Source organism: Falco peregrinus, chromosome 2, assembly GCF_023634155.1.
Source record: "Falco peregrinus isolate bFalPer1 chromosome 2, bFalPer1.pri, whole genome shotgun sequence".
NCBI classification, from domain to species: Eukaryota; Metazoa; Chordata; class Aves; order Falconiformes; family Falconidae; genus Falco; species Falco peregrinus.
The window spans coordinates 20,016,278-20,036,727 of record NC_073722.1 but is presented as its reverse complement, the minus strand read 5'-3'; the positions used below and the strand labels follow the sequence as shown (position 1 = coordinate 20,036,727).

Genomic DNA, 20,450 nt, shown 5'->3' with positions numbered 1-20,450 from the left:
GGCCCCGCTTCCCATTAGGGTTTGCGCTGAGTTGATCATATGCTCCTTCTGGGAGCAATAAGTCTTAAACTTACCTACTTCCTCTCCTACTTGCAACCTAATCTTGAGAGGGATCTTCATGTAACATGAACTTTGTCACCAAGATCATTCCTACTCTGTGTAACTATTTTTATTTGTTGAAAAGACAGAAGTTAGGTTCCCTTTCAGTACCTGCCTGTTATTTAACTCATATTTAGCAGCCCAACTACACAAATTCTTTATAAAACCTTGAAAGAGCTTTAAGGCTGTGAAGTATTTTTCCACCATTCCTGAACAGGACATGGAAGCTAGAACACCATGTTGGGTTTTCCTATAGCAGGAAGAGCGCTGACTACTGTACCATGAACTTACAGTGGTTTGTTAATATTATAGCAGACAAGTGACAACTCTCATTACTGACCTCTACCTTTCATGTCTGCCACATGGTGTTGGATATCCCCGTTTTCATTTCTCCATGAATCTTTAGCAGTCAGTCCACTGCATAGGGTATCATAAAGCTGCTACACAAAATGGTTTTAAAATCCTTGGAAAACAGCTACATGCATGCAGAAAATATTTCTCAGAACTGCCAGATATGGAAAAGTCATCCTGGCACTCTAAGAACATTTTCAAGATCTGTCCTGTTCATTGCTCAGAGCTTGGTCTCAGGTCATTTCACATAATTATTATTCTTCTTAGCCTCACTGTCTTCTTCCCATTCTCAGAAAAATAGCACTTGTGTTACCCCCTCGTCAATGGCATTGATGCCCTTTCCACCTTTTACCTTTCTGTATTCTGTTTAGCTGTGTCTGAACCACCAGTGGAGGGCTTAAACCCTCTGATGAGCTACACTACATACTTGTTAGTTTCTTCCTGAACTATGAGCTGGAGCAATTTAATTCCCATGGTCAGGAAACCCGGTCACAGAAGAGAAGAGATTTCTTTATGGCCTACAGGAAATGGAAACACAAAAAGATCACTTATTTGGGGAGCTAAGCCTAATTCCCAGGTCCACCTAAGAGTATTTACATAGCTGTAACCATCTTAGACCAGATCCCATGGTCAAGTATTATCTTCCTGCACTGCAGCCTGCACACCTGCTACTTTCCCTTCTGACTCCTTTCCAGCCTCTTTACTCGCATCTTGTCTTCATTCCTGCTTCATTTTGGCATTTCTAGTACTCCTTTCTACTGGAAAACACCCTCAACTTTTAGCCACTGAATACTTCCCCCCAACCCCCCTTCAAAGAACTCCAAACTTTTTTCCATTAATACTCCTCAATGCACTACTGGTCTCACCATCAGCACCACTTCAGTCTGTCTTGTAGACTTTGAATGCAAAGAGATCATGTTTCAAGGACCAGCATATGCCTCCAGTATTTACAGACCCCGATTATTAATTCCCCCCTCCCCATTTATGAAATGTTTAGTTCACAGCTATCTATGGTATTTGACCTGAGATACTAGACAAAAAAAGACAGGTAGCCAAACCATTAGGGGTTGAGGCAGTAGATTCAAAATGCAAAATAAATTCTCATTGACTGCAGGGATCTAGTATCTGGGAGTATTATTTAGAAGGCTGTTGGAATTTTTTCCTAGGTTTTAGTTATTTTTAGAACAGCTGAAATCAGCACACTGTGTAGTTTGACATTATCTCATAAGAGGCAATATGACATTCAGACCCATAAATGGAATATTGTTTCTTTTGGGTTTTGAGTCCTATGCACAGTACAGTGTTGGAAAGAAGACTGCGTCCTCCAACTGCTTCGGTGAAGAATTATTTAATATTGAGCTCTGCTTTGACTCTTAAGCTGACACTCATTCCTACACCATTCCTTAGTTATGCTGTAATATTTTTTTACATTTCAAATTGTGTTAGATTTCTGGTAATTCTGTGCCATTTACGAAATGCAAGGTTATAACAAGAGATTTGGGAAAGTTGCGTAAACATGGCACAGAATGCATCTTCTAATCAATTTTAAGAATACAGATTTAAATTTTTTTCTTGACAAAGAAAATATGTGGGGTTTTTGAAAATCCAAACTAAGTCACTTTCTCAGTTAGCAAAATATTCCGCCAGGAAGATGTAATTCTCAGTGCTGTAACAAGTTCCTCTGGAAGAATGGGAAATTCTTGGAGCTTTAACACAGGCCTAGAAGACATATTTGAATTCTTCAGTGGATCTTTGCTTCACTCCATCCAAATACATGTTGAATTCTGAAAGAGAAGTCAGTCCTGCATATAAAAAATGTAAAACAAATCTAAGATTTTTCCACCTACAGGCCTCAGCAGAACTAGCTTCACCAACACCCATGGTCATGAGTTGCTTTATATGACTTAAGAACCTGAATAATCAGGGGTACCATATGCACCTGTTTAGGGTGAACTGAGCCTAACAAAAAACAAGCCAACCAACTAACACGCCAACATTTGTCAGGAGTTAGGTTTTCATTAAACCATAGAGGATGAATATTTGGAAGTGACTTTTCTGTTGAATACTCCCATCTGAAAACTAATCCTCATTATATTCCATCTGACACCATGGGTACTCAGCAGCTCCATCTCAAAGATTCAGAATTCAAAGTCAAGTCAGCTGAAAATACAGGATCAGAGAGTGAGCTGTAAGTTACCTGTTGGTATGTACTATATATGCTTGTGGGGTTTGTTTTGTTTTTAAAGCAACACATCCAGCTACATAGCCTGTAGTTTTGCAGAACTTTAAGCAGAGAAGAGTCACCTTAAAAAGGTGAGATTGCATGTTAGCAATATTTAAAAAAATGTTATAACATTCTGAAGAACTGATTTCAATAAAAATTGTTCTGATTTACAGCCACCCACTGAATAGCATCAGTTTGTGTAAAATTGTGTCCTCTCCATTCCTCTATTAATCTTTATAAATAATACTTGTGTTTAGATTATAACTATTTACAATTTTGCTATCTGACAAATAGAAATACTTTTTGATGCCATGATGTGTAAATTCCGGGCTACAGAACTTCTTGGAGCACTGTATTTCTTGTTAACTTTATTTAACTGGGGTGCCATGAGGTAGATAAAGATTGTGAAATGCACTGTTTTGGAAATCGTATGCCAGACTCTAGAAACTGCTTAATTCCACTCCCCCATCCCCTGGGTACAGTCATAACACCAAATAAGAAAATCACAAACATAGGGCTTCTGTTGTTATTAGAAAGAAAATTTCACAATACTTAGTAGGATAATTTATTTAACTGCAGGAGTCTTATTGCCAAGTCTGTGTTATACAATATGTCAGACTAGACTAAAAAGAATTTAAGAAGCAGCAATCGTCAAGTATACAACTCTAGCTCAAATGATTTGCAGATATTGTTGTCAAGGACTATAAGGATCAACTGTAAAGTGACTTACGTACATTAGAAAAACAAGCAAACAGTAAAAGTGAAGAAAGCCAATAGCTATTTCAAAGATTAAGTTCTGTTATTACAAAAATTTTGTGCAGCTTAACATGGGTTAGTGAAGCTACTCAGTCTTGAAAACACTAGAAGGATTACAGAGTATATTTTTTATTCCCTTCATTTCTTTTATGTTTTCAAAATTGAGACAGAAATAAGTAATAGTTTTCCTTACAAGCAATGGTAGAATGATTCAAACAAGTTCACTCTTTCAGACAGACAAAGCCTTTCATTTAAACTTTACAAGCCTACTTAGCTTCACAAAGCAGAAATGTCTGGAGATGCTCAAATAATTGGGGAAAGGATCTCACAGGGCACCCTCCTAGGAACTACTTTCACTGTTCACCCAGAACAGCAGCTGATAGAAAAGCTTGAGAGAAGCCTGTTAAACCCACACTTCGGGGCAGAAGTTTATTTTAAGACGAGATTAAAGCCAGGAAGTAGTTCTGTAACTATCTGAAACTAGTAGAGAAGAGGGACCAGTGGAAAAATATGTGTATATGTACAGATTAATCTAACTATTAATAGGAGAAGTGTACTTTGAAAAGCACACTTTTCAAAGAAAAGTAATACCTATAGAAAGACATCTGAAAGATGTCTGCCACTATGTTGCTTCCTTTCTGAAGTATTCATCCTTGGTTAACAAGGCAAACAAATCCTACTGCTCAGTCTAAAGCTGTAGCTAGTTCTGGTTTACCATGTGCAAAGCCTGCCTATATAAATGCTTTCTCCTAGCTCAAATGTGTACGCCTATGACATTTCAGAGAGAACAATGGCACCCCTCTGGGTCAGGCTGCAGAGAGTTTGGGTTCGATATTGTTTGTGGGACGCTGTTCTATTTATCACACAATAGGGTTTCTGTTTCTCCATCAGTTCTATTGTGTTAAATCAGACTGCTTTTTTTCAAGTTACATTTTAAGTTATAGCCTGTCAGGCGCCTTAAGGCATCTAGACACTGGGTGCCCCATAAATTTGAAGTTATTACTGCTCAGTGTTGCCGTAAATGAGTTAGTCATCTTTTCTCATAAAGCAGCAAGGGAATGAACTGAAAATACAGTGCAGCTGCATCTTATTTAAAAGTGTGTCTTTCAAGAGGTACAAGACATTAACATGCCCTTTCTGAAACTGTATGAAAGTCTGCCCAAACTGTAATAATTAGTCACAGAAGGGCTGAATGAAGCTCTGTCTACTCTTGAGAAGTAGCCATATTTAGCCCTTGTCATACAACATGGCTGTGGCCAACCTGCATGCTGACCATGCTTCATTGTTCTGTTAACATAGATGAAAAGCATTAACCTGCACAGAGTCACAGGATACAACACAACTAACATGATTTTGCCTGATCTGTGCCTAAGCAGTGTTATTCTTACAGCATGAAGGGAGCCAAAGAGAAGTGAGAGAGAAGGAAGCACCATGGATGTCGAGCACTCAATATGCAGCTGCTGCTATGGTCCTGCCTGTCTAACCAGTGGATTTTTGAACCCACCCAGCCCACTCCTCACATAGGCACAGGCACACAACTATACACACAGAGCCCCCAGCAAAAAACAGAAGCAGAGTCTGTTTCCCTTCTCGTGTGTTCTTAGCAAGAAACCATCTTTTTTCTGTTTGGGGTTGCTGAATTTTATTATTTGTCCAATAGTGCTTGACACTGCATTACTTCCTTTTAGTTTAAAAACTGCAGTAAGAGTTACTGGCATATATACACCATACATTTCATTTCTGATAAAACACCAAATAAGAATGGCAGTTTAATTGTTCTCATGTGTTTTGCATCTTCACAGACAGTAGGAATAACCATTATTTCTAATGCAATTTTGAAGGTTGGAGAATGTTTGTAATAACTAACATTGAACTATGATAAAAGACAAGGAAAAAAAACCCCTAGAACAAGCCAAGAGATTGTGAGCAAAACATTAAATAGACATAGGTGAATCATTTTTCCATTGCAGGGATTTTAACTCTTAATAGCCTACACTTAGTTGAACAGAATTAATCTCTAATGCTCTTGAAAATTTGTTGTTCACAAATATTATGACAGGTTGAAGACACATAATAACCCCCTGATTTAAGAACCAGATAGACCTGATAGATCTCATCAATGAGAACTGTTAGCAAGAAGTGAGAATTAAAAAGGTTTCAATGTATCTGAAATACTTTCTTCAGAAGAAACCTACTGCTTTGAGAAGTCTTGGAAGGAACAGCTACTAATTCTGGTATCATCCCACATGATATTTTGTTCCCTCCTCTCCAGCTTACAGCATCAGCCTAATGGGACAAAGCAACCAAAGACCCATTCATAATATAAATCAAGACATTTATACATTTCAAATGCAATATGGCATTAAAGAGTGCTACAACATAAGCAGGAACTAGAGCTGGCTTGGACTAAATTCAGAGACAAGTCAATTTTATTGGATCCCAACCATACCTTTGATCACAGATCATTTACTAACAATTTTGTTCCCCTCTCTCCCTCACAAAAGTAATGACAAGGACTAAGAAAACATCAAATGAGAAAAATTCATATTCAAGTGGAGGGAAGAGTAGTCAGAACCACTGATTTCCTGCAGGTTTGAGTAACCTGCAAGCTTTCACTTGTTCGTTCAGCCAAAGAGCACATACCCACAGGCCTTGACCAAGGGACAGACATTTGGACTGTATCAAGCTTCCAGGGGATATGTGTGCAAAACTGCAATATGCAACTTATTAAAAAGCTTGCGTGTTTGCTATTTCTGTGGTTTGTCAGAAAGGTCATTGTTTAAGTAGTTTTCATCTAATGAAAATGTGCCTCTATTCTTGTTATTATTGTTTGATTGTTTCTTTCATGTACGTTCCTCCTCAATATCGTTGTTTGTCATCATATTGTGAAGTATCTTGCTGTTCCTCTAGTTGCCATGGAACTCGTTAGATGTTACATTTTTGTATAACTTTTCATTACACTAGTGGTTAGTTTACAGATGGGTATGTTTCCACCATAAACTTCTCTGAACTCATTGGGAAGTTTCAGACTGAAGTAGGATAAAAGCAACCATATTCATTGTGCAGAGTAACACGGGAGCTGCATTACTTTACCAGACAAAAACTTGCTATATTTCTCAGATTGCTGCCCATCAGATCTTTCCTCTTAATCTAATCTAAGCACCTACACTGAGCAGACATCTACACTTGTATTCATATAGGAGGTCTACTACAACAGTACCAAATATGAGCAAAATTATTCATCCCATGCAGAAAATATACCAAATACTGAACCTCCACTCTTCATTACAAAGAGGTCTGCTGAACTAGCAGAACTAAGCAGCCTAGACAACCAAAACTGCTATTAAGGACTTAAAAGCACAAATTCCAGCTGAGGTGTAAGGCAGTCAGAGATCTCCTAGTTAATCTTTGCACAAACCAAAGGTATGGATAACTGTACATTTTCTCCATTATATGAGAATTCAAAAACCTGCCTTTTGTATTTTTTGATGGAAACTATACAAAGAAGCACACAAACAATTTTTAAAAGATAGCCAGAAAACATTAACAGATGACTTAACAGTAGCTAAATATTTAGATTGTACATTTCACATTTATCACAACATACCGTTCTTTTTCCAGAAAAATGTCTCTGTTAGGGGCTAGAACAGACAGTATCCAATTTGTTTGTTTCTCTTGGTATATTATCTTCCTTTAAAGAGAGCAACAGAGCCAAGTGGGCCCCTCTGCAGGGAAAAGGATGCAGTATCTGCATTTGAGAGCTACTGGGTGTGCTTAAGACAAGGGAGAAGCAAACAGCAAGGAGGCATGAGCATGCAGTTCAGGCTCAGGAGATGGCCAAAAGCAGCAGGAAAAGCTAGAAATAAGCCCCACAGTGACAACAAAAAAAACTTGCTAGGGACTAGAGTGAACTCACAGTCTGCTTCAACCCTGAAAGCCACAGAGCCGACTGAAACCAAGACTGGAAGCAAGGACAAAGTGAGCAGCAGGAGATTTGTTTATAAACCCTTCCCCATGTCTAGTCTGTCTTTTTTCTCTCTTGTCTCTGTTCTAAGAGGTTTGTCTGATGTCGGCTTTGTTCACGGAAAACCTGAGGTTTGAGTTTAAAAGCTCTTTGAGGGAAGAAGGCTGGACAGACCTACCTCAAAGCTCTGGTCAGAGATATATATATTTTTAATTGCAGAGGTATTTTGGGGTTTCATTTAAGTATGATAATAAATACTTTGCTGCCATGTGCAGCATGTAAGTACTGGCCTTGTCAAGCCATACCTGTTAGTGAGTGGCAACATCACAAGCTATGCACAAGGACACAATTTGAGCTCAGAAACAGCTATGATCTCAGAAGCAATTTCTTCACACTTGGATATAAAGTCAGCATGAGGCTCTCATAAAAAGGATTTCATAACTTCATAGTTTTCCTCTAGTTCTCCCATACTTCAAACTAGGAACTGCTGATCAAGACCTCTGGGCCGAGCCTCCTGCAAAGAATGCTGTGAATGCTAGATGGGGTTATTATACAACCAGCTGTAATGCTGGGTAAGCAAGTCCAGGAGAAAGTGGTCAGACATCTCTAAAACACAATGATAACAGGGGCTTTGTCAATATCAAAAGGGAACCTATGACTAAGTGGGATCCAGAAACAGTTGTAACTTGCTTTAACCTATTGCTCAAACCAAAGCAGCAGGCATGACTTTCTCCACATCCTTTAGGTCTCCTTCACCCTCTCTCAAGAAGGCATGAGACAAATCACCTGGCACTCAGCAGCCACCAGTTAGTTACAGAGGAAATGGAACCACTGTCTTGTCTACAGTGTCACACATCATCTGCCTGCAAACCACGTGGCACCAGCCATTTTCACTGTGCTGTCCTCCCCAGCAGCCAGCTGCACAGTTTGAACAAGAGAGGGTGAAAGAACATAAGGAAGCCATTAAGGGCTGGGAGCAGTTGCCCAACATGACTCAAAAACGGAACTGAAGAAACATAATCGAATCACTCACGAGCAACTGTCCGTCCAGTCAACATCTGCAGGTGGTCTGCAGCTGCTCCTGCTCTCAAGACAGACTAAACCAGTTCTCTAGGACAGCACACTATATGCATTAGCTCAGTGTACCTGCCCATTAGTTTTAAATGTGTCAAACAAAAAAGCCCAAAACTTTTGGTCTGTGAAAGAATGACTATGAAGAGGCAGCACTTGGAAAAAGAAAAGCCAAGAGAAGGAACAATGCCTCACTTGAACAACAGAGAGTTGTCTCCAGCTTCTAATTATAACACGATGCAAAATAACTTGAATGCAAAATAAACACAATACATTTACCCACAACTTCCTAGCTGTATGATGGGAAATTGAAGAGAATAAACACAGTAATAATAATGGGCCCAGATTGCAGCTGGCACATGCATGGGTATGTGGGAGGAAAAGTACCAGAAGTGCCCACAGCCTATGTGCAAGCCCTGCCTACACACAGCAGGAACTTCATCCTTGTGTCCTCAAAGAATTAATTAATTCCCCAAGACATAGAGGATGAGTAAGTCCTGATTCCACCAAGGAGTAAAATAAGAATCATGCTTAACTGCTTGAAAGGAAACACCCTCCAACATCATCCCTCCCTGATGATGTTATCTGGCTTTGAGATGGAACAACCTTTTTAATAGGCACCCTATTCTGTGTCTACAACCAGCAGGCATTCAAGTAATAACATTTCCACCTCCTGTGCTTTTCCAGTTTTCCTCATGGTAGATAGTATCAGTAAAAAAAGAATCTTCAGAGGAGAGGGGATATCTTTTTGAAGTGAATTATAAACATTTATCTAGCAGTTCATCAAAAGGTACCTCAACTCCACGCTTTTCAGCAGGCAGAAATCAAATTGTCAATCAGCGGACTTTCCAAAATACACAACAGCTGCAAGATCAGCCAACTATACATTCATGCCTATTATGAGATAGGAGAGTCCCTTTTTTGTTACACAGGCAGATACCTACCATTACAGAGCAAGTCGTGCTAGAAAGTGATAACTAGCTGCATTCAAAAACCTATCAGTGTTATTGGGTCACTTGAACTTGCATTTAAGAACATCTCTGTTTAAAATAAATGGCTTAAAAGAGACAGGAGGGGTATATTCCACATGCCCTAGTATCAGCAGTGGTTGTCAATGAAAGCTGAGGATTATGATTATTATAACCAGTTGTTTGGGCTTTCAAGAAGCGATAAAAGAAATCTTCCAAAGCCTACTTTGGAACCAGTGAACAGATGAAATTAAGTAAGAACTCGCATCTCTGACAGGGTTAATACTACAAGTTTATAAACCAGTCTAAACACCGATTTAGAAGACTAGATCATCTCTGAATTATATCAGTTGCTATTGTAGCCTTTCACAGATTCACTGAAAGTCTAAACAGGCTCTAGAAATCCATGGAGGACCTAAAGACAACAAATGGGAGGCTCTCTTCATGGAGCTACTGGGGAAAGTTTAATATGGAAAAGTGAAAAGCCCAGCTTCTCCTCTACATACAGGTTTAAGTTACACAGCCAGCTACAGCTGCTATAGCTCAAGAGGGGAATGCAGCATTTTTAAAACAGGAGCTGGAAAAGGCAGAGGGGCAGGGAAGTCAAGGAGAAATGAGCATGCTGTAAACATTAACAGCACAGAAACTGGGGGGCAGGTGAAAGAAAATTAAAATATTTTACTTCACAAAACATTTAAATCTCAGTTTTTATTCCGTATCACTGTTTCACCTGAAATGGTGTGCAGTCCCAGATGTGGAACAGCACAGGTAACAAAATAGGCATGGATTAGGAACCAAGTTAAACCACTGAGCACCAGACATAAGGTCATTTTCTAAATCCAAACTGTCTGATCTCTTTCCCTGAGTGCAAAAAAGCATACTGTAAGAATAAGCAGGATAATTCCTTACCTCTTATTCTACAAGCGTGGAAAGCTAGAGCAGTGTTTCCCATTTATGATTTAATGAAGAAGCAGTCCTACTCCCATCTTACAAAGAAATTTCACATGGTCAGACCCTTCACTACCAGACCTGCTAGATTTAGAAAGAATTTTGATACAATTAAAATGAGAATTCAGGTCCTTTAGGAAGGTATGCATTATAAGATTAATAGTTAATAATCCTGTCAACATTTATTTAAGCTAAGCCATTGGAGCAGAAATTCACAGTTATTTCTGCTGCCTGTTGCTACAAACGCACAGGGATATACTTTTCTAAAAAGGGAAAGGACTAAGCACATGGCTGCTTACTTCTAGCACGTGCTATACTACGTATTACTAGTAACTGATGGTTTTCACATGCAGCGTGACACAAAGAGTGTGTAACATCTCCTGTCAACTTCTGTATCTGCCATCACTTATTTGGCATTCAGAGTACCTAGGACAGGTTTAAAAAAACAAACAAACATTCAGTGATGGCTGGACCCTCCTATCATCAAAATTAGCAGAAGTAAGTTTGAGAACGAATGCCTTCTAGAAAAGCCTCACATAAAACTAGTCCATGCATACCAAATGCAATTTGCTGTAGAGGGAAAATACCTTAGCATGTGTTGAATCTAGGATGCAGCCTTTTTAGATTGCCTACACTGAAACCATTTACAGAAGTACAAGACTGATGAAGTCAAGAAAGCAATCCATTGACTTCAAAAGGCTGAAAGTTTCACTTCAGCTGTCTGGAGCAAGAGAGTACCTCCCAGTAATACCTAGAGGCTGTAACAACTCATACCTCTGCCTGATACCATAAAAGCTAAGACAATTGTGTATTTGTAAGAAAATTTACTTCACCTTTTTGTATCTTATTTCAAGCAATAAGTACATAGCTAGCATTGTAATTAAACAACCAAGCAATACAAATACACATACACAGAGCATATAGGTATGTTTAGTTCACATTCAGATAAAAACAAATTAAGCCTCTGAACACCTGTAGCCTTAAGCCCACCCTTACTGCCACATAGGAAAAGCCTGAACTACCATCCAAACCCAGCATTAAAACACAGGCATTGCAGGGGTGGACAAAACAGGTAATGAGAGTCAGCATCATGTGTATTAACACAGCATTAATACTCAAAAACCCCCGCACTTTATAGTTTCCTCTGTATCAGCCTTTTAACAACTTTACTATTATACTATCAACAAACATTTATGATATGAAGTACATTTTCATTATTTATTCAAAGAGCAAAGAAAGGCTTCTAGAATTCGTATGTTTGTTTTCTAAGTAAGAAGACACAGCAGTTTAATTTAAACCTCTTACATATGAGGTTAGCTGACTCAGGAGACCTAATACAGGTCAGAAATACATATACTTTCAGGCAAAATAAAGAAAGAAGAAGGAAACATTTTTTAATTGGGCTACTGTTACAAATCACAAACAATTGGCTGAAAGCCCAGTATCACAATAAGAAAAAAAAAAATCTCCTTGCTAGAGCTAAAAACCAAAACACCTGCAGATCTGAAAATTTTCCTTAAAAAACAAACTTAAAAAGGCAAAGACAAACTGACTCACCTACCCCTAGCAACTTACTGTTACCTTCCCTCCTCCTAAAGCAGGACAGGCGTCTTTTATAGTTCATGTTAAAAGGCTTGTTAAAGGAAGCAAGGTCACTTGGCCCCAGTGGTGGGGCTAGTAATGAAGCCCAGCTGCATCCTCCCTGGCCCTGCGGGGCTGACAGGGAGCCACACGCTCTGGAGAGCAGGCTGACAGTTCCCTGTGGAACTGGTGAGCACTTTGTGTAGCCGCTCAAATCAGTGAAAGCAAGGTAGAAGCAGATGGAAAAAGCCATCTTCTTTCATGTGGCTTTATTTTGTACCCATATCGCCGTAAAAAGTCTATGTAAGAGGGAAGGCCAGCAGAGAAGGGGGTTTTTACAGGGTTTTTCTCAGGTTTTATGGCCTTGGTAGGTGGCTTTGCTGATATGCCACAGCCCCATGGTTTTTTTAACATGATCTTTGTTACTTGCGTCCCAGAAAAGGAAGTAAAATTGCTCTGAGTTTGTTTATTGGGCAAAACTGTGCATCTTACTCTGCTGCAACTTCTAAGCAGATGTGTTTGAATGAAAACCAGTGGCAAGAAATAACAGGCAAAAAAGTAGAAAGTGTGTAATAAGCAAGAAAAAAACATTCACATTTTTCTAGCCTCCTTCTAACATTGCTGGAATACTATGAGACCTTTTAAGTAGTAGCAAACATTATGAAATGGAAGAGGACATAAAAGAAAATGTTAATACCTCAGGACTACTCCAGTCCTTCCCAATTTTCTGCGCTAGGGCAAGAGCTTAACGTATACTTTGGCATCCAGAATCTTATAAAATATTTTCTTTGCATATGCCAAGACTTTATCTGTTCATTTTAGCTTGGACCTGCAGGAATGCTTGCAAAATGGAATTGGAAAAGGGAGACAAGACTGGAAATACACAGTTACATTCTCCACTTTATTCTGCCATAAGCAATTAGTTTGTGGTTAAGAAGAACAGAGATTACTATTTGTGGAAAAAGAAGCCAAACAACCTCCTTTTCCCAAATAGATATATTCTTGGCCAAAAAACCAACTTAAATTAGTCTACACACATTATTTATCAAATGCTGTCAATTCACACAGTCCTTGTACTCTCTAGAGGGTCTGCCTCATAGTTTCAAACCCAAATCCTGAAATGAGATCTGCTTAGGGGAACCCCAGCCCCTACACAGACTTCCAGCCACAGCAGGTCCTTGTGCGGACGCAGAGCATCACGTTACAAGACAGGGACCCAACTGACAGTAATTGTACCAGGTAGCTACTAATTAAGTTGATACACAAACCAGGGGAAATTGCCAGACAGGCTGCTTAGAGAGCAGTCCCTTGCACCGCAAGCCAGTATGCAGTGCTTTCAGCAAAGTAACCCTTCCCAGCATAGTTTCTTTGTTTGCTAATTTCATTCATTATGCCAAGAGTGAGTTTGTCTGACTTCTCTGGGAAATGGGCTTGCACTGCTGAAGCAGACAAAAATACTGCAAGGAGATGCTGCACTTTTCAAACATCAATTAAGTTCCTGGTGCTGGCCAAGCGAGAAGATAAAATATGCATTCATGCTGAAACTGTGGGTTTGAATTCTTTTTTCTGAGACATAAAAAGATGGTCTCCCTGGAGTAAAGCTTTGACCTGATGTGCTTGTTGAAAGTGGCCTGAAAACCTGAGTAGGCTTGCTGGCCAGATGAGCAGAACTGCATGACAACTGGCATCTGGAACTAAACACTGCACTCACAAGTGCAAGGTTTGTTGCTGTTTTTATTAGAAGTATATTTTTTACAAGACAAGATAAGAGTGAGTACCACTTGTAGAAGATGGAAGAGACAGCTTCTCCAACTGAGCCAGACAGGGGTAGGTGAATGCTGACTTTTCCTAAGGTTCTGTCAAAGACCAACAGCTTACTAGTGTATGAGTAACATTCAATGACTCCCAGAATTTAACCTACGGTAAAAGCTTTTCATAGTGTACACCGGCCTTCAGCCTCATGTTCTCTACTCAGTACAAGCCAAGTGTAAATTATATGCTTTATTGAAATATGTCTTTACTTCTAAATAACTGAAGCCACAGTAATTTGAATTAGTAGTTGTAGTATTGAGAACCCAAATTACTAGCTGTGCTGTGCAGATCTGGGACAATATCTGCGTTGTCAGTCAGACCAGAGTTGCGTATTGCCACAAAAGTTGAGGGTTGATCTCTGCTGTCGCAAAGGTTTATGAGTAAGTTCCCAGGTAGAGGGAGGCTGAGAAAGAAGAGTTCAAGGTTCCGGGTACAAAGTTGCTCATCATGGTTTATGTACTGAATTTGGTAACATGCATGCTCACATCCCATTTATCTGAATGTATTCAAACATGATAACCTTAAAACTAAATATTCAAAGGACTTTGAGCAACCACAGCTATGGCATTTCTTTTCCAAGCACTAAGGTAAAAAACGTTTGCTGTTCTGAGTAAGGATTTTCTTTCTCCCTGGTACATTATCAGTCTTAACATTGCTGCTTAGAACCCAAACAAATATGACTCTGAGACCCATACCCTGGGAACAAGGGGAGTTCTTGAAATGAAGTTGTATGTCTGCGTGTATAACTGATTTATTCTGCAGTTTTGCTACCATCACAACCTTAACCTGTGTTCTGTAAATCATGGACTATTTTGCCCTTCCACCTCTTTGAAGCTTATATTGAAAGGCTGCTGCCACATATGTCGGTAAGACAATCAGTAAAATTAGGTAACTTCAATTTCGATTGATGAAGGTGTTGAAGATTATGTTGCTGTGGTATGCAATGGCTCAATGACTCTTTATTTGTTTTGAAACAAACAACAACAACAACAAAATACGTGGAGGATTTCTTCTCTGTTACTCACTCCTGCAGCAGACATGCCTTAATGAGGTGCTGTCACCAGGCTGGCCTTGCATGTTCCTCAACTGCATATTCCAGCATGGCATTTTTTTCCCAGAGGGACACATACCATCAATATGAATGCTGAGCTTCATTGAACCTTCTATTTCCAAGCTTATGTTTCTATTTTAATTCCAGCTTTGTGCATGAAAACACTTTTTATATGTTATATATATTTGTATATGTATTTGATATATCTGCTTTTTTTGTCCTTCTATGCCATGTATCCATCCATCTATTATATTCTGTAAGAAGTTTTTAATTTATGTTTTGATGTGGAACTAGGGATACAGATGTGACAGTGCGTTAATAACAGGATCCAGATCTGTGACTGTCAGACCTCATGTAGGACACCAGTTCAAAGTTACTGCTGTTCTGCGGCCCATGTGAAAAGAGTGTGTAGGTTTGTTTTATTTCTCAGTGGAAGAAAGCTGTAAATTGGTGATGAGGTAAGCTGGAGGATGAAGACACACGTAGCCTGAACTGCATTCGCAGCCAGGCGGACTGGCAGTGATGGGGCATAACGAAAGCTCTGTGCTCACCCATGCTGTGACTCCTTACAGGGGCTCTGGGCTTCACACACCCGTTCTGGAGCTTTCCCAGCAATGACACCTGTTTTACTTTAATACCCACTTTGGTCACCTCCCACCTAAGGGTGACTTACATTTGCACTGTGTAAAGACTGGTGTTCTTATTTTTACTCCATCCTTCAAAACAAGAACTGCTTCTCTCAGATCCACTTGACCCCATGAAGACCTGAATAATAATGGGATGATTAGCAGTTGTGATACTACTGTGGTCTCAGTTTCATCCAGAATGAATAGAGCTAGTTTTTTGGGAAAAGGAGAATTCCAGTGGGAATAAAGACAAATATTGTGACATTTTTCTTTGAAAATGTAGTGTTCAGAAACAGAAGATGCATGCATCTTGGGGAATTGTTTCATTTTGTGACATACTGCAAATGTAAGTGGTTAGCAGGCAGAAAAAACAAATGAGCTGGATGAATATCCAGAGAAATCTGGCTAAAGGGAATAGAGCTGGAATTGGGATGAAACATGGTTTCAAGTCAACATCATAACAGCCCAATGGAAGGGGTACCGTTCTCCACAAAAAGGGCAGCAGTGAACAGAGAAATGCTTAAAAAATGCAAGTGTTGCCTTTAACTGAAGGATTCAGTAGCTTTTTGGACAGTGAAATGTAGGGAAAGTATCTCCCTGGCAACCGATGACCTAACACACTGGTCACACAGTCCCATTCTCGAGGGATTCCCAGCTGTAGTGACCTACTGTTCACCTAGACCCTGGCACGGTAATCTGGCAGGTGTGTGTTACTGAAATCGTTTGCTTTAAAAAATCAGAAAGATGTTTTCCAATGAGGAGTGGAGATCATCTCCAGAGAAATCTAAATTTCAATTATTAGGTTTATTATATAATTACATAAAACACAGCAGGCGTTCTCTGATCAGTCTCCACACAGTATCTGTCTCTTTTTTGGAGAATCGTCATAAACTCAGCATGTGGAACAGTGTGGGAGCTTGTGCAGCCATGAAACCCTGCTGCCACCCACCAGTCTGCAAACTGAAATGTGCTGGAGGCAGCAGAAAGGAAAACCTGAAGAGCTTAGCACTACGCGGCCAAGGAAAACTGGAGCTCACCTCAGCAGGGGTGGAGAAATCTCATCTCCCCTGTGAGCAGCCCAAGAGGAATCTGCTTGCAGCCTTTATGTGGATTTTGATCCCTTTCCCTCATGCCCCAGTTTCTCCCCGTCTATCTTCAGAGCCTTGAGGGGGCTGCAAGTGTGCAGTCACAGCAGTGAAGTGTTTTTTGGGTAGGCACTTAATGAAGAGAGAGACTGTCTTTGAACAAGCCCTGACATCCACTGCCTGAGTGCTGCAGACTGATAGGTACGATGGGACTGAGAAAAAAGGTCTCCGTCACCTGTCCTGAGGCCCTGACCCACACTATAGTGCGGGGACTGAGGCAGTACGTACCCTGCTCTTAGCTGCTTGAAAGGGGGCTGGTCTGGTTGGTTCTCAGAAGCGTGTTTTCCATTAAGCAGCTCGATAGAAGTTTTTGAGTGAATGAAGGTGATGTGGGAAAACAAGTAAGAAAATTTAGAAAAGATGAGATCCAGACGTTTAATATTTTAAAGAAATCTAAACAATGGAAAGAACTGCAATTTAAATGAAAGTACACAATTTTTTCTTAGCATTACCATTCTTGTCAATGGAAAAAAAATAATACTCTCAGCTTGTTATTACTTGCAGTCAAAACCAGCAGCATCCAGAAAGCAAACGTCTCCAATGATAATCTAACAAAAATAACAACTGGTTCTCTGGTGTGTTACTTGTTTGAATCATATGGTCTGTCTAACTCAGACTGCGATCTCCTTGTGAAGCACCGGTGGCACTCACAACCACGATGAAACAGGATCCATTCTCACCTGGGACAAGGGAAGCTCCTCTGTGCTGTCCTGCTCCTTTAGTGCTTGGATCACTGGTAGACCCAGAGTACGCCACAAATACCCCTCCTTCAATGGCCTGCACTCCCTTGCAGATTTTAACTGGCTCGGTAACATCAGTAATTCTACTGGACTTCAGTCACCTTGCCCAAAAGGATGAAGAATGACAGAAGAGAAGCCTGTCCCAGCTGAATCCAGTTCAAGTTTCAGCATGCCTCTTCTGTCCCCAAGTCTGTTTGTCCCCTTAGAAGGTCAAGAAAAAAGAAACAAAATATAATCTAATATTTTTAATTTTATGTACAGGAATATAACGTTATGGCAACTTTGTACATGAAATACATACAGTATTTAAACATGAAAATCAGCTAGGTAAGAATTTACATTAGCAATGAAACTGCTTCATGTGCAGCCCGGTTAATACTTAGTTTAGATCTGTATTTTATTGGGGAAGATTTTAATAGTTTACAATCATAGAAACATAAACATTTAAAACAAGACTCTATAAAACAATTTACAGAAACCCTACCATCTACACTGAGAGAAAGGGTGTATGTCTGTGGGTTTGGTGTGTGAATAACAAGGTGGACGAATGATGTATCTCAGCCTTTTAAGTATAAAATAATTTAGAAGCAGTTCATGCAATATGGAAGCAAAGGAGTGCCAGTTCCTTTGAGGTTTCCCGCTACCTTGGACATCTACTGAGCATCACATGTGGGTCACCGGACACATGATAATACCATTGCCAGATGCTACCAGAGAGCACCAGCCTCAGTTCCTCTGAACAATTACTTATGTAAACATAAATATACAAGTTGATATCTTTTCTACACAGTACAAATACAGGTCACAACTTCTCAGCTGTGCAAGTAGTCAATCCATATATTGGAAGTAGGATAATGTTCGGACTGGAGTTCCATATATTTCTATGTACACGGGCACTAACAGAACTTCCTCGTTTTCACCAATTTGCTCTGATATTTCACAGAGTGCCCACCATGCCCTATCACGTAAACATCCAGCAGGTAGGACTTGCCAGGCTGCAGGCCTCGGATTGTCTCTGTGGTCACTGCTTTCTGGATGTTCTGGCTGTGGAAGTATTTACAGAGAACCTTTTCCGATTTCTTCCTCGTATCTGGACCCAAGCACTGGTTCTGCTCTCTTTTCTTCTGCTCTTCATTGTAATGGTCATCCACTTCCCTTTTGTAGATGCAGAATTTATTTCTCTCCTGTGTGCCCAGCCACGCCACCGTGACCGAAGAACATGTGCGGAGTTTGTCAAAGGCTTTGATTCGTGTATCTTCAGGAAGAGATGGAAATGATTGTTTGTTAGGCCTTGTTGTAGCCAGGATCTTCAGCACAGAAGCACCTTTTTTGCTCCCTTTCAACCTAATGAGATATTTAGCTTTTGCTTTTCCTCGAAGCTGGAACTGCCGCACACCCTCCACGTTTTGAGACAAGAGAAGTTTTCCATCTCTTCTAACTTGGATCTGAACAGCATCCAGGCATGAATGAATGGAGAAGGTGACTTTTTGATGAGATGAAACAGGAGCAAACCGTAGAAATTTGGCTCCCTTTCTCTTGATGAATACATCTGTAACCTTGCCGTCCTTCAGTTCGACTGTTTTCTGTTTAGCCTCCTCCTTCGTTCTGGCAAAGGTGCCAATGTACGCGGTGCTCATGTTAGTGTTGGTATTCACTGCGAACATGTCAAAGTAGTACTGTGTGTCGGGCTTCAGGTCAGACACTGTGAAGATGTTCTTGTTCCCGATACAAACTTTGTGCAGGTCAACTCTCGGCTTTGAGGATGTATGGCGCCCAAACTTTGACGATGATTTTAGGAAACCGCGTTCTTTGCCAGAGTTGTTGTCTGAGGGGAAGCCAAAATGGGCAAAGTCAAATGGACTGAAATCCAGACCTGGTTTTGGAGCCATCATGAAGGCATCATCAGAACTGAGCTTGGCTTCAACAGCACAGAGGCTTTTGAAATTGTGCTCCTTATTGATGACTATGCAATACTGAATCGGCTGTTTCAGTAAGGAGGCAGTGGGACTTGGCTTCCACGCCAGCGTCACGGTTGTACGTCCCAGAGAAGTGACATCAATTCTGGGATCGTAAGGTAATTCAGGATAAGGTTGGTCTGACTCTGGAGTAGTGGTTGCATACACTTTAAAATGTGTATCTTTCTCTGTCGACAGCAGATCTAGTTGGTACAAACCAGATGGGGAACTAGAGGACACAAAGTACTCAACATCATTGCCTTTGTAAGAGAACAGTTCTGTGCCTTCCTCATTAGTAATCTGCTGTTTCTGTTGCTCAAGAGGTTCTGGTTCACCTAGATTACAAGCAAAGAAAAATGTTTGTACAGACGCCATCTGCAAACACGAGAAAATAAAACTCTAACAGACACAGACACAAAACACACAAAGTGAGATAAAAAAGGGTTTATCTTCTGAGGAAGATGTAATCGATACTTCTGTCAAATAAGAGAGGGAAATTGCTTTGGTACTCAAGTTAAAAAAAATGCAATAGAAATTGCACCTGAGCAGTACTAACGGAGTCTTGTGAATGGTAGCTAATGCCTTCCACTACAGTACTTCAAGCAGCCAACGTGGAGATGCCGCACCATTCCCCTGGGGGAACTGACTCCGCTGCCTGTTTCTGGACTTGGACTTCTTAGCTTTGGCCCTTCCAGTCACACTAAAATGTTGTGCCTAAATACAGCGGGGGGCAAAGGTGTGTATACCTTACAATGTGGCATGGATGAGACGTTAGCACTTGTGTGAGAAGCTCTGGAAGCCAAAGACCTTTTCTCTTTTGAGTAGCAGTTCTATGGCTGTAATACGCTCCACTCTATAGATGAGTCCCCTCAAAGGGGCGAGCTCAGCCCTGCTGCAATGCCAGCCCTGTCTCTCCAGTTCTTATCTCGTGTACACAGCTCACAGCAAAGCCCCTGTGAAATCGAGTTCCTTTGTGCAAACGCAGTTTGCTGTGGCAGCATCCAGTGCACTCTGTAGCTATAACCTCAGCTTTTACTCTTCCTTTCTTACAGCCCTCTTCCTTGTCATGTTGCTACCAGCTGCCAGTTTCCTACAAAATGTCAGGACTGAGACTGAAGATCCAAGCAGCAGGAGATCATAAAGATAGACTCAGCGTCAC

General features: G+C 40.4%; 1 protein-coding gene and 1 long non-coding RNA gene across 9 annotated transcripts in view; both read right to left on the bottom strand.

Moving 5' to 3' along the window:
- Positions 1-2,075: 2,075 nt before the first annotated feature.
- Positions 2,076-11,144, bottom strand: LOC129783980 (uncharacterized). The gene is made up of 3 exons (XR_008746196.1): positions 11,072-11,144; positions 10,343-10,465; positions 2,076-2,234 (listed from the first exon to the last, which is right to left on the bottom strand). It is a non-coding gene; the product is annotated as an uncharacterized LOC129783980 (long non-coding RNA).
- A 6,422-nt stretch (positions 11,145-17,566) lies between these two features.
- NDNF (neuron derived neurotrophic factor) overlaps positions 17,567-20,450 on the bottom strand; it is a 42,902-nt gene continuing 40,018 nt past the window's right edge. For all 8 annotated transcript variants that reach the window (XM_055796542.1, XM_055796544.1, XM_027794955.2 and 5 more), the window contains one exon: positions 17,567-19,626. In XM_055796542.1, coding sequence (XP_055652517.1) covers positions 18,233-19,626 — 1,394 coding nt within the window. In that variant the 3' untranslated portion in view covers positions 17,567-18,232. The remainder of the gene's footprint in view (positions 19,627-20,450) is intronic.